The sequence below is a fragment of the Thunnus albacares genome, chromosome 21, assembly GCF_914725855.1.
Source record: "Thunnus albacares chromosome 21, fThuAlb1.1, whole genome shotgun sequence".
NCBI classification, from domain to species: Eukaryota; Metazoa; Chordata; class Actinopteri; order Scombriformes; family Scombridae; genus Thunnus; species Thunnus albacares.
In genome coordinates this window covers 27,436,722-27,462,229 of record NC_058126.1, presented here as the reverse complement: position 1 = coordinate 27,462,229, position 25,508 = coordinate 27,436,722, and the positions used below count along the sequence as shown (strand labels likewise).

At 39.0% G+C, this 25,508-nt stretch overlaps 1 protein-coding gene across 1 annotated transcript in view; it reads right to left on the bottom strand.

Moving 5' to 3' along the window:
- Positions 1–3,509: 3,509 nt before the first annotated feature.
- Positions 3,510–25,508, bottom strand: part of itprid1 (ITPR interacting domain containing 1) — a 63,136-nt gene continuing 41,137 nt past the window's right edge. Inside the window, exons 12-17 of the mRNA XM_044340386.1 lie at positions 23,050–25,461; positions 16,644–16,771; positions 15,539–15,650; positions 10,276–10,376; positions 6,528–6,576; positions 3,510–3,866 (exon numbers count right to left, since the gene is read on the bottom strand). Coding sequence (XP_044196321.1) covers positions 6,573–6,576; positions 10,276–10,376; positions 15,539–15,650; positions 16,644–16,771; positions 23,050–25,461 — 2,757 coding nt within the window. The 3' untranslated portion in view covers positions 3,510–3,866; positions 6,528–6,572. The remainder of the gene's footprint in view (positions 3,867–6,527; positions 6,577–10,275; positions 10,377–15,538; positions 15,651–16,643; positions 16,772–23,049; positions 25,462–25,508) is intronic.

The following is a 25,508-nucleotide window of genomic DNA, read 5'->3' as shown; positions in this document are numbered from 1 at the left end:
AGTCTTTAGAGACTTGTTAGGGTAGCCTGATAATAAGGAATTACAATAATCCAGCCTAGAAGTAACAAAAGCGTGAACTAGTTTTTCTGCATCTTTTAGGGACAGGATGTGCCTGATTTTTGTGATATTACGTAAGTGAAAAAAGGCAGTCCTTGAAATTTGATTTATGTGGGAGTTAAAGGACATATCCTGATCAAAGATAACTCCCAGATTCCTTACAGTGGTGTTGGAGGCCAGGGTAATGCCATCCAGAGCAGCTTTATCATTAGATAATGTGTTTCTAAGGTGTTTAGGGCCAAGCACAATAACTTCAGTTTTATCTGAATTTAGTAGTAGAAAATTGCAGGTCATCCAGGTCTTTATGTCGTTAAGGCATGTTTGGAGTTTGTTTAACTGATTGGGTTCATCTGGCTTCACTGATAAATATAATTGGGTATCATCTGCGTAACAATGAAAATTTATGGAGTGTTTCCTAATAATATTACCTAAAGGAAGCATATACAAGGTGAATAGAATTGGTCCAAGTACAGAACCTTGTGGAACTCCGTGTCTAACTTTTGCCTTCACGGAGGATTCATCATTCACATGTACAAACTGAAATCGGTCTGATAAATAGGACTTAAACCAGCTTAATGCAGTTCCTTTAATGCCAATTAAATGTTCCAGTCTCTACAAAAGGATTTGATGGTCAATTGTGTCAAATGCAGCACTAAGATCTAACAGGACAAGTATAGAGACAAATCCTTTGTCTGATGCAGTTAGGAGGTCATTTGTGACTTTCACCAGTGCTGTTTCTGTGCTATGATGCGCTCTAAATCCTGACTGAAAATCCTCAAATAAACTATTGTTATGTAGAAAGTCACATAACTGATTGGAGACTGCTTTCTCAAGGATCTTGGATAGAAATGGATGGTTAGATATAGGTCTATAATTGGCTAAAACACCTGAATCAAGAGTAGGCTTCTTAAGAAGAGGTTTAATTACAGCTACTTTAAAGGACTGTGGTACATAGCCTGTTACTAAAGACAGATTGATCATATCTAGTAAAGAAGTGCTCACTAAGGGTAAGGCTTCCTTAAGCAGCCTAGTTGGGATGGGATCTAAGAGACAGGTTGATGGTTTAGCTGAACAAATCATTGAAGTTAGTTCAGACAAGTCTACTGGAGAAAAACAGTCCAAATATATGTCAGGATTTATGTCAGGATTTACTGCCGTTACCAAGGTTCCTGTGTTTGGGGAGAGAACAGTGCCTGTTGAGGGCAGGAGATGGTTAATTTTGTCTCTAATAGTTAGAATTTTATCATTAAAGAAGCTCATAAAGTCGTTACTACTGAGAGCTATAGGAAAGTGTAGTAACAAAAAGAGGGAATTTGGAACCAAAACGCTGAACTTTTAAAGATATCCACTTGATTTGACTGATTTGGATAGACAAAGCTTCATATCAGATTCAGATAAACTTTTGAACACATTTTTTTCACAGAAGGAGGACTGTCGACTTTAGCCCCCATCACTTACAATGTAAGTGCATTATGAAGGGATCTTCTAATGGCCAGTATAAACAGGAGGAATGATTGTAGCAAGAAAAACATGTTTCAATGGTCATTTGGGCACCTGACTGTTGTTTTAAGACAGATCTGAAAAATTGTGATGTGAATTATTTTCTGCTGCCATTCATACTCTGCATTCAGTACATTCAGATAGTGTTCAGACCCCTTGGCTTTTTTCACATTTTGTTATGTTGCACCCTTATACTAAAATTGTTTAAATTCATTTTTCCCCCATCAATCTAGTACTACACCCCTCTGTACTACAACTCAAGTTCAACTTAGTCTGGCTCTCTTGGAGTGAGCTAGCTTCACTGAGCCTGACATTGGCCGGCCTGGATAACAAGTATCACAAAGCTGGCTCTGTCAACTTTGGGTTTTCCTATCCAGCTATGAACGTGTTCATGTGAAAGAGGCAGGGTTGTTAATTACGAGCCACATCATCAGAACCATGAATGAAGTACTTCGTATGATATGAGATGAAACAGTGATACCAAATATCTGCAGAAAACTTCTGTTTGAGAAACAGCACAAAGTCATATTCAACAAAGTGAAATATAAACAATAGCCTGTAATCATACAACAGAATGAGAAGATGTAGAAACACTAGAAATAATTTCCAAACATTAAAAATAGGCTAAGGCTTAAAATACATGTAGGTATTATTATATATGACTTAACTATAGAGTGAGTATTTTTTGCTATTTAGTTGGATGATGAAGAAACCATCTGTATATATCACATAAAATTTAAAAGTAACGTCAGACTGTTTCTGCTACTGAAGCAAAGAGTGGAAAAGTAGTTAACGAGTGATGAGGTCTAACTGACCCAAATGTTGCTTTATAATCACAGGAGCCAATTAACAGTGTGTGGATTATTTTTCTAATAAAAGACAGTTTTTCATTTTTATTTTCAATCATCATCACACAGTTGTCTCATGTTATTCTGAGCTGCAGTGATACAATCAGAGTGTAAAATCATCCACACTGTCAGTTGTCACTCTGGGGAGAAAATAAACTTGGACACACTTTAACCTGAGTTAAACCCAAAGATGGTTGGCTAACCTACTAATTTTGTTCCGTAGCACAGGCCCCTAAATGACATGAGTTTCTGCACAATTAAAATGCAGCTAAAATCATCATCATGTGTTTAGTGTTGTAAATGATCTCTCTGTTTGTTAGAAGCTCTGTTTTAAAACCAGAGTGGAAATAGAAAGCCTAAAACGATAAAATGTTTCAACTGATCTATAGGCCTACAAATATATATTGCTCTTTTTACTTGTGACTTTATTGTAAACTCAAGACTTTTGTCCATGTCATGATCCTGTTGGGATGATGACTCTTTTTTTTCCAGTGATCTGATTGGTCAGTAGTTGGGGTGTTGACAGGTTGTGGTCTGATCCTCTGCAGTTAACCTGCTCCAGAGCAGGTTATCTCTTCAGCATAAGTTGCCATGGTGATTTATCTCAGTTAAAAGTGAGCCAGCTTTGTGATACCAGAAAACCCGAGTTAAGCCCAAAGATATTTGGCTGACCTACTAATTTTGCTCCATAGCACAGGCCCCCAAATGACATGAGTTCCTGTGTTCATGTCTGCTGGAGGGATTTGCTTTTTAACTGCTGTGCCCAGCAGTGTGTGGGTAAAGTTGACTGTGTGAAGAGTTTTGAAGATGTGGACTCAGTATTGAACCATGGAGGTAACCAATCCATGTTCTTTCTATAGCAGGTGAATTATATAAGCTCTGTTTCCTACAAATAAAGCACTTCTGATGTTCCAATCAAACCAAAGCCTTTTGAAGTCTTGATGAGGGATTGTACTCTGGTAATTGGTACATCCTGCATTATTCTGAAGTGTGTCCACTACTATTGTTCCAAACCTCCTCTACAGCCTTGATATGTTTCTAGACAATAAAACAAACACTCATACAGAACATGAACATACAAACAAGACACATATTTCACTGTTCTAAGTTTTATTTATGTGGTTTTATTCATATGAAGCATTGTGCATTCACTGAGCAGAGACCTTGTGTGTATTAACATCTTTGTTAAATAACATATACTTCTATTAACATAGTTTACCTTGCAAATAAAGATTTTAACTATTTTAAAACAGCCTATCCTGTTATATTTTAATGGCTTTAGTTTGTCTCTTTTTTTCATTTTTACAAACAAGACAGTTGCTTAGACGTTTTCATCTCATGTAGCTTGTAGTAGTTCTAGTCTCAGCATCACTCAGTTTAACTGTTACAGAATCAAATGTGACTTGAGGAAACTTCAGGTTGTCATCAGTTAGATGCAGTCTCATGCAGTGCCACTGACATCTGAAACAGAGAATGATGTAATAGTTGAGAAATAAGCAAATAACTAGAAATTATACATTGACTGTAAGTTCATTCACTGAGTGTAAATTGCACTCACATTGGAAATTGTTATCTGAAGTTGTTGGATGGTGTGAACTAGGTTTGGGGCTCAACAGTATTTATCAAATCCAAATCCTTTTAGATCCCTTATCTAATCTTAATTAGGTTCAATTAAATTGATAAGCTTAAATCGATGTGATATGCATGAAAGTTTAACTGGCAGACTTGGACACTGACATGACACAATCAGTTGATTGTTTATCTAGAGCAGATTCCCTACTACGTTGGTTTTGTGTCATTTTTCTGTCATGATCTTTGGTCAAGGAGCACATTACCCAGACAACAACCTTGTTTCATTTTAGCGACTACAGAATTCATCTTAATTAGCACTAGCTTTGTCAAGACTGTTTTTCGACATAGATAGAATTGTTCCAGTAAGAAGGAGAAGCTATTGCCTAGTAACAGCTGAAACCATTTTCCTTCCAAGTATGAGGATTCATTTAGAACAGTGATGTACGCTGTCAGAGCTAAAAGAAAATAATGCACATTATCTGGCCAATCAAAATCAAGTAGGTTAGGTTAACACATCCTGGATTTATCTCTGTTCCTGATAGCCTTCATTTCATCTGATTCGTCTCTTGTCTCATCTGAAGTATATGCTTTAAAATACTAGAGACTTCAGGGTATGTCATAAAAAGAGAATATGAGAATTATTTGAGATATCCCTGCCATGTGATGGTTTACAGATGTGTGTAATGATGTAAAGGTAGCTGCTCTGGTGTTGTTGGAGAACCTTACTGCTGTAAACAGTAGGTGAAATGGTACTTCTTCTTTGCTGTTCTTTTCATAGAAAGATGTGGCGTAAACTGGTGATTAAGGATGGGTTTACATCTATTTCTGGCTAACTGTGGAAGTGGAAATGAGGCTTGTGCATGTGCACCCAGTTTCACAAAGATAGAAATTTATAACACAGAACCTTGTGTATGAAAGACTTCATAATTCTAATGCTAAGAAATATATATTTGTATATTCATCTTTCTGACTTTGTGCATAGTTGTGAACATCCTATACAGAGTCTATAAAATAATTTAGTCCTCCCTGATGTTGCATACATGTGTGTACTATGAAGTAAACCTTTAACTGAAATGAAGTGAGGTAAAAATATAAAGCCTTTTGCCACCTTAGTTTCAGTGCTTGACAATGAGCTTTTTTAATGAAGAAAATAGATGATGTTTAACTCAAGAGCAGACATGGTCAGTAATCATTAATATAAAAAACCTAGGGCCCTATCTTACACCCGGCACAAAGCGGCACCAAGTGCAACGCGAGTGTCTTAGTTAGTTTAAGATCGAGGCAGTTGTCATTTTCCTGCCCAGCGCCTATGTTGTTTTAATAGCAAATGCAATGTTCATCAGAGCACCCATGGGTGTGTTGGTCTTCAAATGAGGTGTGGTCAGGTGCACTGTTGGCGCATTGCTATCTTGAGACAGCAGAGAGTGATTGCGCTATTGACCAACAAAAACCTGGTCTGAAGTCAATGGTGCAGTGTTTCACTATTATTTTAAGGGCGCATTATCAAGACAGTAATATGCGCTTACATAGGACACACACAGGACGCGCAGCAGTGCACAAACATGCAAAAGATTACAAATAAAAGCATTATGGTGTGAACAATTGTGTACATCATCATATTTTAAAAAATACATTCTTAGTCATAATATTTATCAGAATAAACCAATTGCAGTAATTACAGATAAAATTGTGTTAGTATTTGACCAAATCGTGGCAATACATGGAGGTATTTAAAGAAAATAAATCTGGACAGCTTCTAGCTGCTGCCAGCAGGAGGATGAGCACCTTGGAGAGCTGATCAGGTCCTGATAACTGTGTTGATTATTCTTCACATGATTAAAATTAATGACTTAATTTTTTAACAATATTAAACAAATACTCTCTAACATTTTTGAGAGTACAGTGATCAGGTTTCCATACTTTCAGCAGTTAAAACCCTGCTGATTTTACCTGCTACTCCATGACTGAACAAAACGATTTTAAAGAAACCAAAGCTGTAATTAAAACCTTTTCACATGATTAATAAACCTTTTCAAAAACCAAATGAAAATATATTTGCCACAAATTAATGAACAGCATCTTAAACTGGTAGTCAAAAACCAAATGAAAATATATTTGCCACAAATTAATGAACAGCATCTTAAACTGGTAGTCTGGGGCTGACCATTGGAGGGTTTAGGAGCAGCAGGGGCCAGTGTGCTCGTTATGGATCATGCGCTTTCACTTTGCGCACAAGCAGTTCCCCTTCTTACTACTTGGCAAATGCGCCATCATGATAGCAATCCGCCAAGGTGCAAGCACACCTGGCTTTTAAAGGGAATGGGAGATGACACTCTGATTGGTTTATTGCATGTTACGCCGAAAACACATCCATGATTGATCAAAAGGACAATCCCTTTTAACCATGCCCCTGGCACGTTTAGAATTTTTCCCGCCGTTTAAATAGCAGAAGTGGATTTGGACTAAATGCACTTGCGCCATGTGCTTCAGATCGTTAAAATAGGGCCCCTAGAGTCAATGTGTTGATAAGAGCATTTATTGCTGACTCACCTTTTATTCCAACGTCTGTGTTCATAGAATGGTACAAAGAGTCCTTCAACTGGAAAACAGGACATACAAGAGTTAGCATTTAGAAAGAAGTATGATTTCAAATTTAATCTGATCTAAAAGGATGTGTTGAATGATATCACTTATCTACAATGATACTCCAATCATACACATGGTACTGTCACAACTTAGTCTGCCATGTTTTGTTTGTCATTGATCCTGTCTCTAATTCTACTGTCATTTCAATCCAGTCACTCTCCCCAGCCTGTACCCTCATTAGTCTCTCTGTGTATGTATACCTGTTCATTTGCTTTCCCTCTCCACCAGATTGTCTAGTGTTTTCCACCTAGCTTTCCAGCATTCTGTTCCTGTATTCCTGCCTGCCTGTTCCTGACATTTGACTGCCTTCTGGTTTTTTGATTCCCTTCACCTGACCCTTATCTGATTTGTTTGCTTTACTGACTAATTACCTGATTTGACCCCTTACCTGTCTTTTTTGTCTGAGCTCTAAATAAACTACTTTTACCTGAACTTGACTGTGTTTGTTGTCATGATTGTGGGTTCAAGTCTGTCTCCAGGTGTTACAGGTACTGTAGTTGCCATCTAGCATGACATTCTACATACAGTGCACTCACCACTGAAGCATGCTTTCACTGTTTCACTGCAGCTGACCTGTATATTTTGATGGGCATTCCTTACAATTACAAATACAGTGCTGTATTTACATGAGTATTGTGTCTTCTATTTGTGTATATGACCAACAATGTATACTGTACCCTTGTCTATGTGTATATAACCTCATTAGGTTATAGGTTATAGGCAAAAGTATGTAGCATAGCTGGAACCAGCAGCTAAACTCAGAGATGACTCTCAGCCAACTGCATGAAAAGTGACTGTTGTTGTTATTGTGTATTGCATTGTGTCACATGCAGTGAGACATTTGCATATTTGGAAGGCAGGTGGAAAAAAACTCACTTTTTCAGTGCTTGTGTGTATGTATTTGGGTTTCCGGTGTGCCAACTAAAATGAAAACTGTGAAATAAGACCACCTGGTCACTTTGGTGTGGCCTGCCTTGCTCTGTACTCTTGCAATTCAACAAGCTATTTAGATTTGATGCTCCTTCTTCTGTCACATGGGGCGAAGCTAAACTAAGCTAAGCTAAGCTAAGCTAAGGGCAAAAAATTTGCGTGTATTGTGTGGCTGGACCAGGGGACAGAGACACTGCTTGCTGACATACAGCTGCTGAGCCACGGCAAGCTCTGCAGGAGAAGCTGGCCGGGGAGCAGAGCCAAAGAGTCCTGCATTGCTACTGCTGCTTTCTCATCTTCTGGATGAAAAAACGCCCGATTCTGCTCTGATCCGGAGCAGTTTACCACCCGGAGCACCATGTTTTTTAAACTTTTGGGATTAAGTGGCTTTATTTATTTATTTATTTATTTATTTTTGGCCAGAGCTAACACTGGAGTTACACATCACCTCAGCTGCTATCATTTGTAATAAACATCTTAAATACCGGTGATAGTATGTAGATATCTATGTGTATAAACAATAACGTCGCTGCTGTATTTATGCTTTTAGATGAAGTTATTTTGACTGTGAATGGAGCAGATACAAAGTTAGCATAGTCCGGATCAATCTGAACTCCATTCGGAAAACAGGCATTTTAAAAGTTGTTTGCTTATCGTCTTACAGACAGACTTGGCAAAGGATAAATTCAGGCTTTTTACAAATCAACATCATGGTGTAGTTAATTCATCATCCTTTTGATCTGTTTATTGCAATTAAATCACAGCAAAATCTGAGTTTATTTACACTCAAACCGACCATTCTGAACAGGGCTGTTTAGACAGGATGAGAAGGCTGCTGTGGTGCTGGATCCTTGTGATATTTTGACCAAAAAATGTCAGATACATTTTTTTAAGATCCCAGGGAACTGTGTTATAACCATGTTAGCTGTGGGTATAATATGGCCCCTTTAAGGCATAGTGGGAAAAGCTGTCTGACAGAGAACAATCTCTCTTTCTATAACCTATAACACTAGCAGTGACTCACCATTCACTTAATAAAAATTTGGTGTTTTTATTGTATTAGTTTCTACCAATGACAGCAGACAAAAGAGCTCTGCTGTAAATAGCTTTACAGTCAGTCCAGAGGAGGCAATGCAATAAAAGAGTGTGAACTACTTCTGCTATTTCTGACCTTGATAATCTAGTTATGCACCATATTCATATGCACCACTGTTTTGGTTACAGTGGAACATGACTTTTGCAAATGTAATCAAACAAAAGAAGAAGTCATGCATTTCTAAATAATTCCTGTGCTTCATTCAGACTGAAGTACATAAAGAATGGGAACATTTTTTAAAGAAATAGTTGAAGGGTTGTATTCTTTACTACTGAATGTGGCAAAGCTCTTCCTAGAAGACAGCTATTCATTTAATTTATATTATTATATACAGTGTGGTTACTGTGTATATTCACTGCTGTGTTATGTGCATTATTAAACATACAACCTCCCTGATACAGAAATATTTATGTTTTGTCATGTCAGTTATTATTTTGTGCAGCAGTCACTTGCTGTCTCTTGTTGTCTCTCCCATTAACCCAAATGTTCCCTGAAGAGTACTGTATCAAAAAATATACCATCTGCCCTACTAAGGTGCATCTGAGCTACACAACCCAGATAACCTTCTTTTAAACTATGCTGGCTCAGAAAAAATGATTCAAGGACCATTCCAGAGGTTTTGTGCACTCAGTCCAGTAAATCCTATGTGCTTACAACTGACATTTCTGGCAGCTATTTCCCAATTAATGCAAGTCTTGCTGTAATTTTAGTTTTAATTAATAATTAGTTTTCCTACATCCTAGGGACCAGCTGGTTTCAGTTCATCTTCATACACAATCAAAATGTTGGTTGGAAACTCAACAGGGAATATTAATAATTATATAATCAGAAAAACTTAATTTTGACATAGTTGCAATGATTTTTGTTTGATTTTTGTTTTTGCTGACCTCAGATTGGAAGACAGTTTTAGCTTTACAATGGCACATAAATTCACCATTCCTCTATGCTGAACTCATTGTGCACTCTCACTGGATGATCAGGGCTGTAAAGCCTGCATACTAGTTAGAAAATAAACAGTATTTAGCAAAAAAACAAAAAAAACAAACAAACAAACAAAAAAAAAACAACACTGCAACTAGTGGCACTTCCACACGAAAATATCAGGTGGAATATGATCGTCAAGGAGCTCCACCATGGAAATCAGTCCCAGGATGAGATAGTTTTGCAAGCAAAATCATATTTTGATGGGTGAAAAACTGAATTTTAAGGTGTTCGTATCCCCTTAACATTTCATTTAGAACATTTAGGGAATTCTGCAAAAGCTAAACTATGGCTGCATGTTTTGGGAAATGATTGGCACTAATGGAAGGTGTAGACAGATATTAGTTATTTGGCTTAAACATGCAACACCACAAGTCTCATGGTAGCAGGCAGATGACTCCAGGTGATTCTCTAATTGTTTCCCTACAAATCTTATGTGGTGTTCTTACTCTCTGGAGGAAGCCCACTATGTCCAGCTTGTCTTCCTTAGAGGGAGAACAGCCTAGGCCCTAACAGATGCTCTCTGACCCAAGAGGTGACTGTCTAGGGGAGTTCATATTCCAGATGTTCCAGGAGAAGACATGGCCACTCTGCATGTCAGCCAATGGGATCCAGGGTAGCAGACAGCACTGAGTGGCTACTGACCTGTTGGGGGCGGGGCTCGATGATGTGGGGATGGCTCCTGGTGGGAAGACTCTGAGTTGAGAGCAGAGCAGAGACTGCTCATCCAACAGTCTGTGTATCTTCTATTCAAAATGAGAGAAAAATTATTAGAAAATATACAGCACAATAAATCAGAAAAAACCTACTGTAATTAACAACAAAGCAGAAAAAAATGAAAATAGATCAAACCTCATTTTAAAATACAAAGACACTGTGTCAACAAACAGAACAGTTCATTGGAAAATATGTGCGTGTTAACCACTCAACTACCAGGACAGCCCACTACAACTTTTAAGACACATATATGTAACCGTGACTTTCCAGTTTGATCCCAGCCAGGTATGCAGATAAGATATGCTTGGCTTTCTGCTGTATATATATATATATATATATATATATATATATATATATATATAGATAGATAGATAGATAGATAGATAGATAGATAGATAGATATAGATAAAGATATCCATGGTTAAAGGGGACATGTTATGCTTTTTGTGATTTTCTGTCATTTACATGATATAGGATGTCTGTTAAAGGATTTGACTGGCAAGGTTCCATATTTTTCTAATTGTTAACAAATCTCATGTGCAGAGCCAAACAAACAATGAACTCATCCTACTTACAAGTATTGTGTGTATATCTAAAGATATATTTTCTGTGTCGTCAACCTTTGTTGTTGTCCAAAAACTATTAAAAACACATCACTGAGCCACACAGCTGCAGTGGGTGACATGTTCCTTTATCCCTGAAGACAGTGTTACCATATCTTGTTTAGAAATAGCTCCAAAGACTAATAACATTGATAAGATAGTAAATCTCAGGAGAGAGGTTCCTAATACAGCAGACGCCACTGCACATGCACAGGAATGCGCAAGCTTTGCTAACTTGATGTGCTACATAACACAACCTCTTGACTTTGTACTACATTATAAATTTCTCAGAGAACTTCAGTACAAAGTTAAGAGGTTGTGATATGTAGCACAAGCTAGCGAAGCTCTGTAAATGGAACCATGTTTCCACACGTGCAGTGGCAGGTTACTATATTATCATTATTTTTACTCTTTGGAACTGTTTCTAAACAAACTAAAGCAACCACTGCCTTCATGGAACATGTCACCCAGTGCAGTGGTGTGGTTCACTGACATGTTTTTACAGCCCATTCTCACTCTCAAGTCAGCAAATACTGATGCTTTGTCATGTTCCTCTGCATCTCATGCAGATGCAAAAGCCACCCTCATGATGCCTGTATAGCAACACACTGGGCTTACAACTATATCCAATGTAGACCCATCCACCACAATGTTAGGTGCTCAGAGCAACTGCTCCGGCCTTCTGTTGGTTCTGATGCTAACCTGCCTGCAGCACTATACGATGCTTTGAGCATAAGTCCCATTGGTGAACTGAGGACCCACCGTCCGGAAGTATTTTCCTCACTGTCAATTCCCATGTTAAAGTTTTCTTTTAATAATATCAACATTTCTCAACACAAAAACACAAAAGTCTCCTTGATAATTCAACAATATGATACATTAATGTTATGGCCATCAGTTTTAATCATTTGTCTTTCGATTCTAAGAAATTTTTTGTCAGTTTTGGATAGTGGAAGACTACATTACCCAAGATCCTCAGCCACTGTTGCTATGGAAACAAAGCCTGTCTGTTTCGCATTACCTGTTACAAGACGATAATTATTAAGATTAAGATTTTTGTGGGCATCTGGTTCATGGAGTTGCCCCCTTCACACATTCCTCCTTTGATTTCTCAGAATCCAAGGAGAAATAATTGAAACTGATGCCATAACATTATCTTATCATATTCATATCATATAAAAGAGGTCTACGGCACAGAGGAATAAGATACAGCGCATTCAGAAAGTATTCAGACCCTTTCACTTTTTTCACATGTTGTTATTTTGCAGCCTTACGCTAAACTCATTTAATTTCTTTTTTTCCCCTCATCAATGTACACTCAATTTCCCATAATGACAAAGGGAAGACAAAATATGAGAAACTTTTGCAAAGTTATTAAAAAAGAAAAAACTGAAATATCACATTGACATAAGTATTCAGACCCTTTACTCAGTACTTAGTTGAAGCACCTTAGGCAGCAGTTACAGCCTTGAGTCTTCTTGGGTTTGACGCAACAAGCTTTGCACACCTGGATGATTTGGGGATTTTCTGCCATTCTTCTCTGCAGATTCTCTTAAGTTCTATCTGGTTAGATGGGGACCGTCAAGGCTGCCTGCAGGTGATGAACATGACGCTTAGAATTAAGGCCAAACAGTTCAATCTTGGTGTCATCAGACCAGAGAATCTTGTTTGTCAAAGTCTGAGAGTCCTTTAGATGCTTTTTTGCAAACTCCAAGCAAGCTTTCCTGTGTCTTTCACTGAGGAGAGGCTTCCATCTGGCCACTCTGCCATAAAGCCCAGATTGGTGGAGTGTTGCAGTGATGGTTGTACTTCTGGAAGTTTCTCCCATATCCACACAGGATCGCTGGAGCTCAACCAGAGTGACCATCGGATTCTTGGTCACCTCTCTTACCGAAGCCCTTCTCTCCCGATTGCTCAATTTGGCTGGGTGGCCAGCTCTAGAAAGAGTCCTGGTTGTTCCAAACTTCTTCCATTTAAGAATTATGGAGGAAACTGTGCTCTTGGGAACCTTCAATGCAGCAGAATTTTTTGTAGCCTTCCCCAGATCTGTGCCTCAACGCAATCCTGTTTCTGAGCTCTGCAGGCAGTTCCCTCAACCTCATGGCTTGTGGTGCTCTGATATGCATTGTCAGCTGTGAGACCTTATATACACAGGTGTGTTCCTTTCTAAGTCATGACCAATCATTTGAATTTTGCACAGCGGGACTCCAATCAAGGTGTAGAAACATCTTAAAAATGATCAAGGGAAATGGTACCTTGCACCTGAGCTAAATTTCAAGTGCCATAGCAAAGGGTCTAAATACTTATGTGAATAAGATGTTTCAGTTTTTCCTTTTTAATTAATTTGCAAATATTTCTAAAATTGTGTTTTTGCTTTGTCATTATGGGGTATTGAGTGTGGACTGATGTGGGAAAAAACTGAATTTAAATGATTTTAGCACAAGGCATACAACATAACAACAAAATGTGAAAAAAGTGAAGGGATGCAAATACTTTCTGAATGCACTGTATATCAGACTTTGGACACACAATACTTGTAAGTAGGATGAGTTCATTGTTGGTTTGACTTTGCACATCAGATTTGTTGACAATAAGAGAAATATATAAAATCACCAGCCTTATCCTTTACACACCTCAAAAACTTGAGGTTAGCATATGTAAAAATGCTCCCTGTAAGACAAAGCACAGGATTCAGCCTGCCTTGAATGTTATATTTGTTTCTAATGCTGTTGACGTTGTCCACTCTCACATTCCTGATCTGTGGTCTCCAACATGTATGGATATATTTGAGAAGTTTCCATATTGAGTAAAGAACAATAAAAAGAAATCCTACTATCACTACTGTTTGTTTACGTAGTCTCTAGAGCCAGCCAGAGTGGGCTCATCCAGAGGGGGGCCTTAAAGAGACAGGACTTAAAATGGCCTGTTTTTACATTTTTTACATTTCTAATGCTACTACTGGAAGGAGTCTAGAGTAGCAAAATCGTCAGTATGTTCTGTTCCACACATCTGCACTATAGGGTGTGATGAACATTGCAGCCTCCTCAGTGTTGGGGAGTAACTAGTTACATGTAATGGCGTTACATAATTAAATTACAAAATAAATATAATTTTCATTTAATTACATATTTTGTAATGATTACAGTTGGTGATTACAAAGGGGTCACATCCGAATATATTCTTTTCAGTAAAAAGCTTATATTCATTCTGTTGCATCTTTTCACCATATAGGATGTATATCATCTTTCTTTCTTTCTTTTGACATATTTCCAGACAACACAGGTCCACACTCAGCAAAGCCTTTGGGACAAATTTGAGTGCAGCATTTGATGATGATAGGTCAGATTTTTTGAGTGACAGTGCATTTTGCAAATGCCAGATTACAGAAGCATTGCACAGAGGAACAGAAGCCTACCTCAAAAACTAGCTGCTTTTAATTTAGATTAAGATAAAAAAAAAAAAAAAAACAATGGCAAAACAAAGCAGTTTGCTTAAGTTTGTCAGAAAAAGACGTTGTAAGCAGCAGGAAAAAGAGAATTCACCTCAAGTTCCGCCATCATCCTCAACCCAGACACCTACTCCTGCACCAGTAACGGCATGTACGTGGGTGCTAATTCAGTCATTCAGTCCTTATTGACAACAACCAATAACTGACTGAAGCATTGGACTATAATGAAATAATATCAGTGTTGAAAACCAAGCCCCGTTGTCTCCTGCTGTAATCATCAAATTAAGCTAACTTATAATTTTGGACTGTAGTAGCTTATTCTCTATTCAATATTATTGTTTATTGGGTATAGTTTTTGTTGGGTGTACAATTGGATTTTATGCTGATGTTTCTGCATCTTCTATCTGTGTGTGTGTGTGTGTGTGTGTGTGTGTGTGTGTGTGTGTGTGTGTGTGTGTGTGCGTGTGCATGCATGTGTGTGGCTTGTGGCTGTGGTGTACCTGGTGTCATTGTGGTGCTGGTGTACCTCTATCCATACACTTAATTAATGATTCTGTTAGCTGTGTGTGTGTGTGTGTGTGTGTGTGTGTGTGTGAATATGTGGCCGCCGTGCCAGCCTATGCGATGCTGTTAATGTTTGTCTTGGTGCCTATAATGCTACCTCTGATGATGTATAGACTATGATTAAACTGTGGTGCATTCAGGCAAGTGTAGTTGTAATGGCCCATTTTGGTTAACATGTGTGTTTCAGAACGTAAAAAGTATGATTGGTCTTGGATGGGCTAGGCCCATCTGATTTTCTCTGTGCCCACCCACACTGTGATTTCTGCCCACGCTACTGGCTAACAAGCAGCTGTCTCTATGTCTAGACAGGCTCCTTTCATTTAGCAGTATGCGCTCAAATTAGCTTTATTTCCCAGTTTAAAATATTTGTTAGAAAAGCAATCAAAAAGTAATCAAATGTTATAAGTTACATTACTTTGATGATGTAATTAAAATAGTTACATTACTTATTACATTTTTTCACAGGGTAACTCCTAATCTACAACCTATTACATTTCAGAAGTAACATTTCCAACACTGCCATTACTGTAGTGTAAGAATAGACAGACAGGTATGAGTGTGTTAGTGAGTGCATTACCATTTTCAAACTGTCACCATAGTGATGGGCCAGTTCATTCAACTGCATTTCCAGCTCTCCAGCCTCCTGCTTCACTGCTCGCCTCAGTTCTTCTATGTCTCGAACGTTCTCTCTGCATGAGCACAAACAAACCCACACACACACACACAAACACACAAACCCTTGGTGTTTTTTGTGATTCTTTGGTCTGTTTGACTTATATCTGAATCTATTTTTTTTTTGTTTTCTTGCCTTGATTATGTGTCTTTTTTATGCACTTTGAAGTAAAAAATCTTCCTCATTGCAAGTACATTTAAAGAGAATAATATATTGCTACAACAACAGCAGTTCATTATTTGGTTCTGTAAAAGGGAGAACACACTGAGTGGGTTCACTAACTTAAAAGAATGAATTAGATAAAAATTTGATTTTAGAATTTTAACATACGTATTTCACCTCTGCTATTTTGTATTGTCATGTCTCTCTTCTATTTTGAAGACAGTCACGTGTACATTAAGTAAAATCTCAACAAATTATTCCTCATAAAAGTAATGTATAAATAGTGAGTTATTGGACATCTTTTAAAACATGAACATGGAAGCTGATGAGGTTACACAGCACAACTGCTAAAAATGTCTCACATACACTATATATTATTTATTTACTCTTATAAAACCTACAGTACATTACCTGTTAGTTCCTGATAACAACCAACCCTTAAATGTCTCAGATATCATTTCAGTTGATTTTATTTAAAAAAAAAAAACACTATTCACAGCTGAGTTTTAAAATATCAACAGTGAGCTTGGAGATCATTTGGACTTGGTTGTGCTATTAGGAGCTGATGTAGAACTGGAGGGTAACTAGCAGTTTCTGTGGAGAGGTTGTTTAACAAGGAGATTTATATATTGCTATTTTGTAGCCCCTCTTCCATTTCCATGCCACAGGCTTCATGTAGTGTATATGTCAGGGTCAGAGAACTTCAGAAACTAAAGCCTGCACTTGTAATGATCAAATATAGCCTCATAAAATACAGGTGTCAGAATGTTGTAGCCTTAATGCTGACACTAGTGGAAGCTGAAGTCAACACATCAGAGTCCAAAGCTTTATAAACTACAGTGTGTACCTATCCTGCTCAGAGAGAGCACTGTAAACTGCAGCCTGGTCCTCGGAAAGCTGCTCCTCCATGTTGCTGAGCACAGAGCGAAACTGCTGCAGACACAGCATCATCTCCTCCAACTCACTCAGAGAGTACTGTGGAGAAGAAGTGCAAGCATTACATTTCAGCACCACATTCCCAGATAATGGAAAATATGAAAATTCTAGAACAATACAGAATTTTTAAGCATATTTACATTATATGATGTGTGTCCAAATAAAGGACCTACATTATACGGATATAAGACTTGGTGCTTTTTTCTCTCAGTGCCCTGTAACTGCATTGTTTTATTCTTCTGTTTATTGATCCTTTGTAGCTTTTTTATTTCCTATTTTATTTCATTCATTTAAAATCATATGTATACAGTATATATTTTTATATTACTTTGTGTTCATTTTATGTGCTGTCTTAATGACTTTTTATGTCTTATGTAAAGCATTTTGCATGTAAAGCAATGGAATTGCCTTGTTGTTGAAATGTCAGGTAAATCTCTCTGTATTTCACAGTATACCAGAGGTTTTAATCTGGTTTCTGGTTTGATATTCCCGCAAAGGCCGGATGAATGCATCCTGCACATGTGCCAGTCAAATGGCTAACTTCCAGTTAACCCTCTTCTTACTTGGATGGGGATAAAATAATTCAATCATGCAGCTCTTCAAGACTTTCCAAATGTTATTGGACCGAATGGATAAAATTCTGATAGTGAAACAAGTCAAAACAATTTATCCACCGTTTTACAGCTGCAACAGTAGCAGCGGAGTAGGCTAGGGTGGAGCCCTGTTGACAGTGTTTTTGTAATTACTCCCATTGCCAGAAGGGGGAGACAAAAGTCCTGCACAGTATATGTCTGAATTCATATGCTGTACATATTCATAGTTCACATTACATGAAGTCGTTTTCCTACAGCATCATTACTTTCATGCACATTACAAGTGATCCTGATGACTTTCTTATATGAATATTTTCCATAAAAACAACCATGTGGGGAATTCTATGAAACGTATAGACACATCAGAGACTATAACAAGGAGTAAATGTTGAATTAAGTTTAGAATTAGTATTGTTACTGAGGTGACTCTATTGAAACATTTCAATACAAGGCAGATATAAGAAATAAATGGTAAACAGACCACTCAAAGCACTTTTACACCACAAATCATATTCACCCAATTACACACATTCATATGCTGAATGGGAACAGGGGCTACCATGCAAGGTCCCAACCTGCCCATAAGAGGAAACTAACCATTCACAAACATTCATACACTGATGGCACAGCCATCAGGAGCAGTTTGGGGTTAAGTATCTTGCCCAAGGACACATCAGCATGTAGACCAGAGGAGCCGGGAACCGAACCACCGATCTTCCGATTAGTGGACGACCCGCTCTACCTCCTGAGCCACAGCCACCCCATAAGCATTTTTCTCTTCTATATTTCAATATAAATTCACCACACTGTTAATTTGAGTGTCACTTATGTATGTTGCTGAATAAATTGAATTAAAGAGAGAAAGGACAAGTGTGGAGAGTAGAGGACAGAATGAAGAGAGAGCTCCACACATGGAAATAAGATATTCATATGTAAATAAGGTCCTGGATCTGAAAGGCCTTCATCTCAAGAACTATGGTAACATGACAACAAACACACTGTTTATATCAAAGTGCAAACATCGTGACTCATTGGAAGATGGACACGTCATAGTTCACCGCTTGCTCTTGTTTTTGAAAAGAGAAAATCAAGAATCATAGTTTCACTGTCGAGAATGGTGATGATGGGCTTTGTCATTGTGGTTTATTTTCTAAATAGCTTTATGCCTTCGCAGGAGTTCTTGTAATTTAACTATATTCGTCCAGATATAGAATTCATCACATACAGTGTGGCATTTACACATATTCAACCTGAAGCACAGTTGCTTATCAATATGCATAAAATCCATGAAAAGAGTTTTGAATACAAATCCACTTTACCACCTCCTTAGGTGGGTCAACTTGTGGTCTGGTTTGTCTGTCATATGATTGGGTCAAATGCACGGTGACTGCCTGGTCAATGTACCACATCATACACTGGGACTGTGTTTGAAAGGAGTATTAACATCAGCCTTAGTCTGTAGACTAATTTACCAGCTGATTAATATATTGCGCTCTCTTGAGATGCTGCCATGACTGCAGTTGAACAAAGTGGCAGCTACCACGACTTGGGGCTGAAGCCAATGTGGAAGTCCCTTAAAGTGCAATACCACTAACTGCTGCTAAATGCTGGCTCCAATAGACTCCCATTCAAAAAGCAGCAACTTCTCTCTAGAAATACTAGAAATAAGTCAGCAATTTCAATCAACAACTCATTATGGTCTCAATCTATAAAGTCATTAAGTGTGTTAGTGGTCATTTTAGAAATTATTGCTCCGTTAATAAGACTTGAAGACCTATAGTAGCTTTGATGTCACAGCTATCATTGATTGATAGCTGTGATTGACAATTGGCTCACTTGCTGCTCTCCCCGGCTCCAAGACTCACCCTGAGTTGGACTATTGTTGCAATATTTCACTCAGTTTGATGTGACTTAACAATGGTAACTGGCGGCTGTGGCTCAGGAGGTAGAGCGGGACGTCCACTAATCGGAAGATTGCCGGTTCAATTCCTGGCTCCTCCAGTCCACATACCGATGTGTCCTTGGGCAAGACACATAAGCCCAAAATCGCGCCTGATGGCTGTTCCATCAGTGTGTGAATGGTTAGCTTCCTCTGATGGGCAGGTTGGGACCTTGCATGGTAGCCCCTGTACCCATTCAGCGTGTGAATGGATGAATGTGATTTGTAGTGTAAAAGTCCTTTGAGTGGTTGGAAGACTAGAAAGGCGCTATACAGTCCATTTACCATTTACCTGCCATGTTAGCATAATTTAGCTAAAGTAGCTAATGTTAGCTCAAGTGTGCATTGCTCAGTGTTTCCAAGGTAGCAGGGCATGTGTCCAGAGCATGAAAGGCAACACTCACACTCTTTATATGAAAGGTCCAGGCTCAAAATGGAAAAACTGGCACTGACCATAAGCTGCAAATCTGGGCTGCACATTGGCTCATATTTATATACAGGCTATGGGTTGAACAGAACGTGTTTTCAGTGACAGTGAAAGCAGATACAGTATGTTTGGGTTGGCAATCGCCCTTTTTGACAGAGAGTTAGCCTATAGTAATGTGGAAGTTTTTCAGTGTCAAAACACTAGTGTTAAATTGGTTATAACACAGGCTTTGGAAAAAAAGTTTTTACATAGCTAGCAAGAGTGTGGCACACTGGCATTCCTACGGGCTTAAATTAGAGTCATATGTATTGTAGCTGTGTATCACCATATCTGACTATGTGAAAACATTTTGTATGAGTACATTCAAATGTGTGAATGTGTACAAATGTTTTGATTTTGACTGTGTAAAAAATATCCAAATAAATACATTTAATTTTTTAATCTGCAGGGAGATCTGTAACCATCTAAACCATTGCATGATATTTAGTGAATGAATGAAAAAGATTTGCACATATATAAAATTCTAACTATTAGAGACAAAATTCATCACCTCCTGCCCTTAACAGGCACCAATTTATCCCTAAATGCAGGAACCTTAGAAACAGCTGTAAAACCTGATACATATTTAGACTGTTTTTCTCCAATTGACCTTCCCAAACTAACTTCAATGATTTCTTCATCTAAACCATCAACCTGTCTCTCAGACCCCATCCCAACTACACTGCTTAAGGAAGTCTTATCCTTAGTAGGGGTGTGCCCGAATACAAATACGTTATTCAGCAAAGCACAAATAGGGGTTTTCTTTATGAATATTTGTTTCATACAAATATTTAAAAAATTATTTGTTTTTGGGAAGAAAAAAAACATGTCAAATACTGGCGTGCAAGTCAGTTACATTGCTCTCATTCTCTGTCCACGTCTATCAGCAGGTCTCAACGAGGGGGAGTCACATCTACCTGCTACATGACACACATTTCCTAAACTGGACATCACTCCCGGCGTTGGGGATGTTCCCCAGAGATAAAGCTGAGCTACTGACACATGCAAAGTGCTCCCAAGGGAATCCATACCCTCTTGTTGCCCTTTTCCTTTCCACAAAGTTAGGTTGTAAAAAATAGGCAATGAATGAAAAGTGCAAAGCAATAATTGCCTTTGAGGTTGTTCTCTACACGTTACATGGTGTGCTGTCTCTCTGTTCTGGGTGTACAAATAAGTAGAGATCAGTCCGCAATGAGGTGATGAGTAAAGTTTTAGCTCAGTAGTCAGCGCAGTCATCTATGATCTTGGAGACTCCAGTTCGAGACCCGGTGTGGGTCATTTTAGCCAACTATAGACTTATATCTAATCTTCCCTTTCTTTCTAAGATCCTTGAGAAAGCAGTCAGGAATCAGTTGTGTGACTTTCTACATAACAGTTTATTTGAGGATTTTCAGTTAGGATTTAGAGCGCATCATAGCACGGAGACAGCACTAGTGAAAGTTACAAATGATCTCCTAATTGCATCAGACAAAGGACTTCTCTCTGGGCTTGTCTTCTTAGATCTTAGTGCCACATTTGACACCATTGACCATCACATCCTATTACAGAGACTAGAATATTTAATTGGCATTAGAGGAACTGCATTAAGCTGGTTTGAATCCTATCTATCAGATCGATTTCAGTTTGTACACGTTCCACAAGGTTCTGTGCTTGGATCAAGACTTTTCACCATGTATATGCTTCCTTTAGGTAATATTATTTGGAAACACTCCACAAATTTTCATTGTTATTCAGATGATACCCAGTTATATTTATCAATGAAGCCAGATGAAACCAATCAGTTAATGAAACTCCAAGCATGCCTTAAGGACATAAAGACCTGGATGACCTGCAATTTTCTGCCACTAAACTCAGACAAAATTGAAATTATTGTGCTTGGCCCTAAACACCTTAGAAATACATTACTTAATGATATAGATACTCTAGCCCTGGCCCCCAGCAGCAGTGTAAGGAATCTGGGAGTTATCTTTGATCAGGATATATCCTTTAACTCCCACATATAACTAATTTCAAGGACTGCCTTTTTTCACTCACGTAATACAAAAATCAGGCACATCCTGTCTCAAAAAGATGCAGAAAATCTAGTCCACACATTTGTTACTTCTTGGCTGGATTACTGCAATTCCCTAGTATCAGGCTGCCCTAACAAGTCTCTGAAGACTCTCCAGCTGGTCCAGAATGTAGCTGCACATGTAATGATAAAAACTAGAAAAAGAGATTATATTTCTTTGCTGCATTGGCTTCCTGTAAAATCCAGAATAGAATTTAAAATCCTTCTCCTCACCTACAAAGCCCTCAATAGTCAGGCACCATCATATCTTAATGAGCTCATAGTACCCCATCACCCCACTAGAACACTGCACTACTATAGTGCAGGCTTATTTGTGGTTCCTACAGTCTTCAAAAATAGAATGGGAGGCAGAGCCTTCAGCTATTAGGCCCCTCTCCTGTGGAACCATCTTCCAGATTTGGTCTGGGGGGCAGACACCCTCTCTACATTTGTTTTGTTTCTTTTCACACATTCAGATATGTTGATAAACAGCTACAATACATATAACTCTAATTTAAGCCCATACATTCCCTGATCTGTTGGTTTTTGTCATTCCACTTAAAATGCAAGCTTGAGGATTTAATGGAGATGAATTAAAGTGAAATTAATTTCATGGAGCAGAGATTAACATTGTTTTTGGAGCAGCTAACGGCACAGACTGGTGTTGGCAATTCGCAACTGAGGACATCTAGCTAGCTGTCAGTTTAAAATTTGATGAAATTTCAGTGAAAACTTTATGTTTTAGATTAATACCTTTATTTCAATGGTAATTTCATGTCATGACTAATGTAACAGTTTAATAGGATCACCTGGTTATTTATTTTTGAAATATTACATATGTATTATGTTGTTAATACATAGTTGTCACTGAATTAATGGCAGCTGGTTTATTTCTGCCTTCAACCCACATTAAGCACATTGAGTTTACGCTTGTGCTATATAAATAAATTTTACTTGACTTGACTTGACTTCAACCCAGTTGTGTCCTTACATTGAAGACTGAATGATGAGATTAAAATATGCAGGCAACTTTTAAAGGATATTCTGCTTGTCTATAGACAGACTGGAAAAAATATTTTTAATTTTTTACATGGCTTACACAGAAAGACTCAAGACTTACTTATACATCTACTTATAGATGTACTGAATGTCATGTGGTCATTTTCAGTAGCACCAGAGGTCAGTGATAGACAGCTATGGTTGTAAGCTATCAGTGTGAAACGTGTTTATCTAAATGCATGAACACAGAATAGTGTATGTATTACTCACAGGAATGTTTCCCAGTGTGTGCTGTGTGGTATAACTGTTGTGAGTACAGGAGGTACACTGGTGATCACAGGAGCAGCAGCACACCATGGTGGCTGCCTGATGGGCCTCCCCTAGCTTCTCCTCATCTTCGTTTCCATTCCTGTCCAGCTCTTCATCTTCATCAGGCGACAGCCCTGTATCCACAGATACTGACACAGTCTGGTAATTTCTAGCCAACTCAGGGAGGCAGTCATGTGACTGACAGTCTGTAGACAGCAGAGGGAAAGATGGAGACGAAGAGAAGATCACTGTGGGTCTTTGTATCCTCTCTGTGGCACTTGTAGAGACAGTCACTTTGTTTGGGAATGTATGAAGTCCTTCATGTGACAACTTCTTGGTAAGAGTGTTTCGTTGAATGTGCAGATCTGTCCATGACTGGACAGCACGGAAAGGGGTGGAGGTATCCAAAGGGAGAACACTAGGGAGAAGGGTGTGTTTTGAGTCAGTCACGTAGGGAACATCCTTCCTGTGGACAATGTGAGAAGATGGAGATGAAGACATCTGGACAGAAACAGAGCGGCTTGATGGCTTAAGACTGGGGGGTGTGGAGAAGGATGAAAATGGAGCTAGAGCCAAGGAGGTATCTGAGGAGACAGTTTGCTTTGTGAGTGAAACCACATTTGTTAATGAAGCCTGCCCAGTGTCCATTGTTGTTGAGAATGACGATGATAAAGGCGTAGCTTTACCTGTGGATGAGAATGAATCTAGAACTGCTGAGCCTCTGGGGAACAGAGTATTCTCAGGATATGCATCTGAACTCTCAATGCTGCCTGACTCTCCAAGTACAGGGGTCGTACTGGAAACCTGGATGGGTTCTGCCCAGTAGACTCGCCCTTCAGTATCAATCTGCTGAAAAAATGCATCCACATCTCCATATTCGCCTTCCGAGCCATCCACTGAGGTTTCGAACACCAGATCTAAGCTCTCTATCTCGATCAGATCAGACGCCTCCACTTCAGTTCTGCTGCGTGCCTCTTGAGCTTCATCATGTAAAACTAAATAACTTCTGGGTGACTTACTTTCTGTGTTATCAATTTTCACTTGAGAGACTTTGCTAAACTCTTCTTGTTTGGTTTCAGCTGAAAGCTCATGCAAACTACAGGAGGGGACCTGTGGACCTATTTCTGTTTCGTAACATACTTCCTCAGAGACTAATCTAGAACCTTCTGACAGACTTGCAGAACTCTCTGTATCTGAGATGTAAACAGACTCTTGAGTCTGCACAGTGTAAGAATGTCTCTCATCCTCTCCCTCTCCTTTTTCATTTCTCTGAAGGGTATCCTCTAAGTCCACAGAGAGGTGATCCATCTTAATATGAATAACATCTTGGACAGGAGAGGCTGGAGCAGGGTCTGTGTTATCATCATGAGGACATGGTCTGTCCTGTTGAGAGATGGACTGCTCTGGCTCTGTCAGGTTTGAAATTCTTCCAACAGCTGAATCTATCAGACCATCTGGATCATGCGAGGGTGACGACAGAGCAGGCTGACAAACTGGAATGGTTTGGTTAGGAGAAAGGTGAGGCAGTGTGGGACAATCCTCATCAGACTTAGAGGAGCCCAGAACAAGAGAGGATGGAGCTGAGGGATCCTCCTTGTCTAAGGGAAAGGAGAGAGAAGAAGGTGTTTCTTCCTCTTCCTTTTGTGTATCGGTAGGTGGTTCAGAGAGGTCTATTCCATCTGAAACTGGGAAAAGGGAATCTTTTTCGTTGTCCTCTGGACACTTTAAGGGGGACTCAATTATTGGGGGAAAGGCTAAAGAGGGTGGATAATGAAAATCAGGTAAAGAAGGGGAAGGGAAAACCTCCATTTGTTCTGACCGAGTGTCTCCTCGACCCCCAGAGGGGGGGTCAGACTGTGTTGAAGATGTAGCAATTGAGACAGAAGAATCCAGATTTAGGGAAGAAGGGGGAGAGAGGGCAGTTTTAAACTCCTCTGACCCTCCAATCACTGAGGCATCCTGAAAGGGGGGAGATGTAGAGGGGAGGAAGGTAAAGGAGGCAGGGAAAGGGAGAGCTGAAGATTGGGAGTGAGTTAGGTTCAGCAACTTAGGTGAGGAAGAGTGGGGAAGAGGATACTCACACACCAATGCAGGCAAAGAAGCAGGGGGGTTAGGTGGAGACTGATTCTGATCTGGTGCTGTCTCCATCTCTGAACTTTGCAGGTTAGATGTTGGGAGACTCGACGAGACAAGAGATTGGTAAGGGGGGACTAATGGAGGTTCTGGTGAAGTACAGGGTGAGGAAACAAGAGATTTATCAACAGCAGAAGAGATGAAAGATGAGGTAGGGGGAAGAGGAGAAGGAGGAGAAGGAGAGCTTGGCCTCTCACTGCTCTGGCTGTCAGTACTCCCTCCTGACTGGCCTGACAGAGCCTGCAACCAAACACACAACACAGACAGTCAAACAGCAGGACACATTA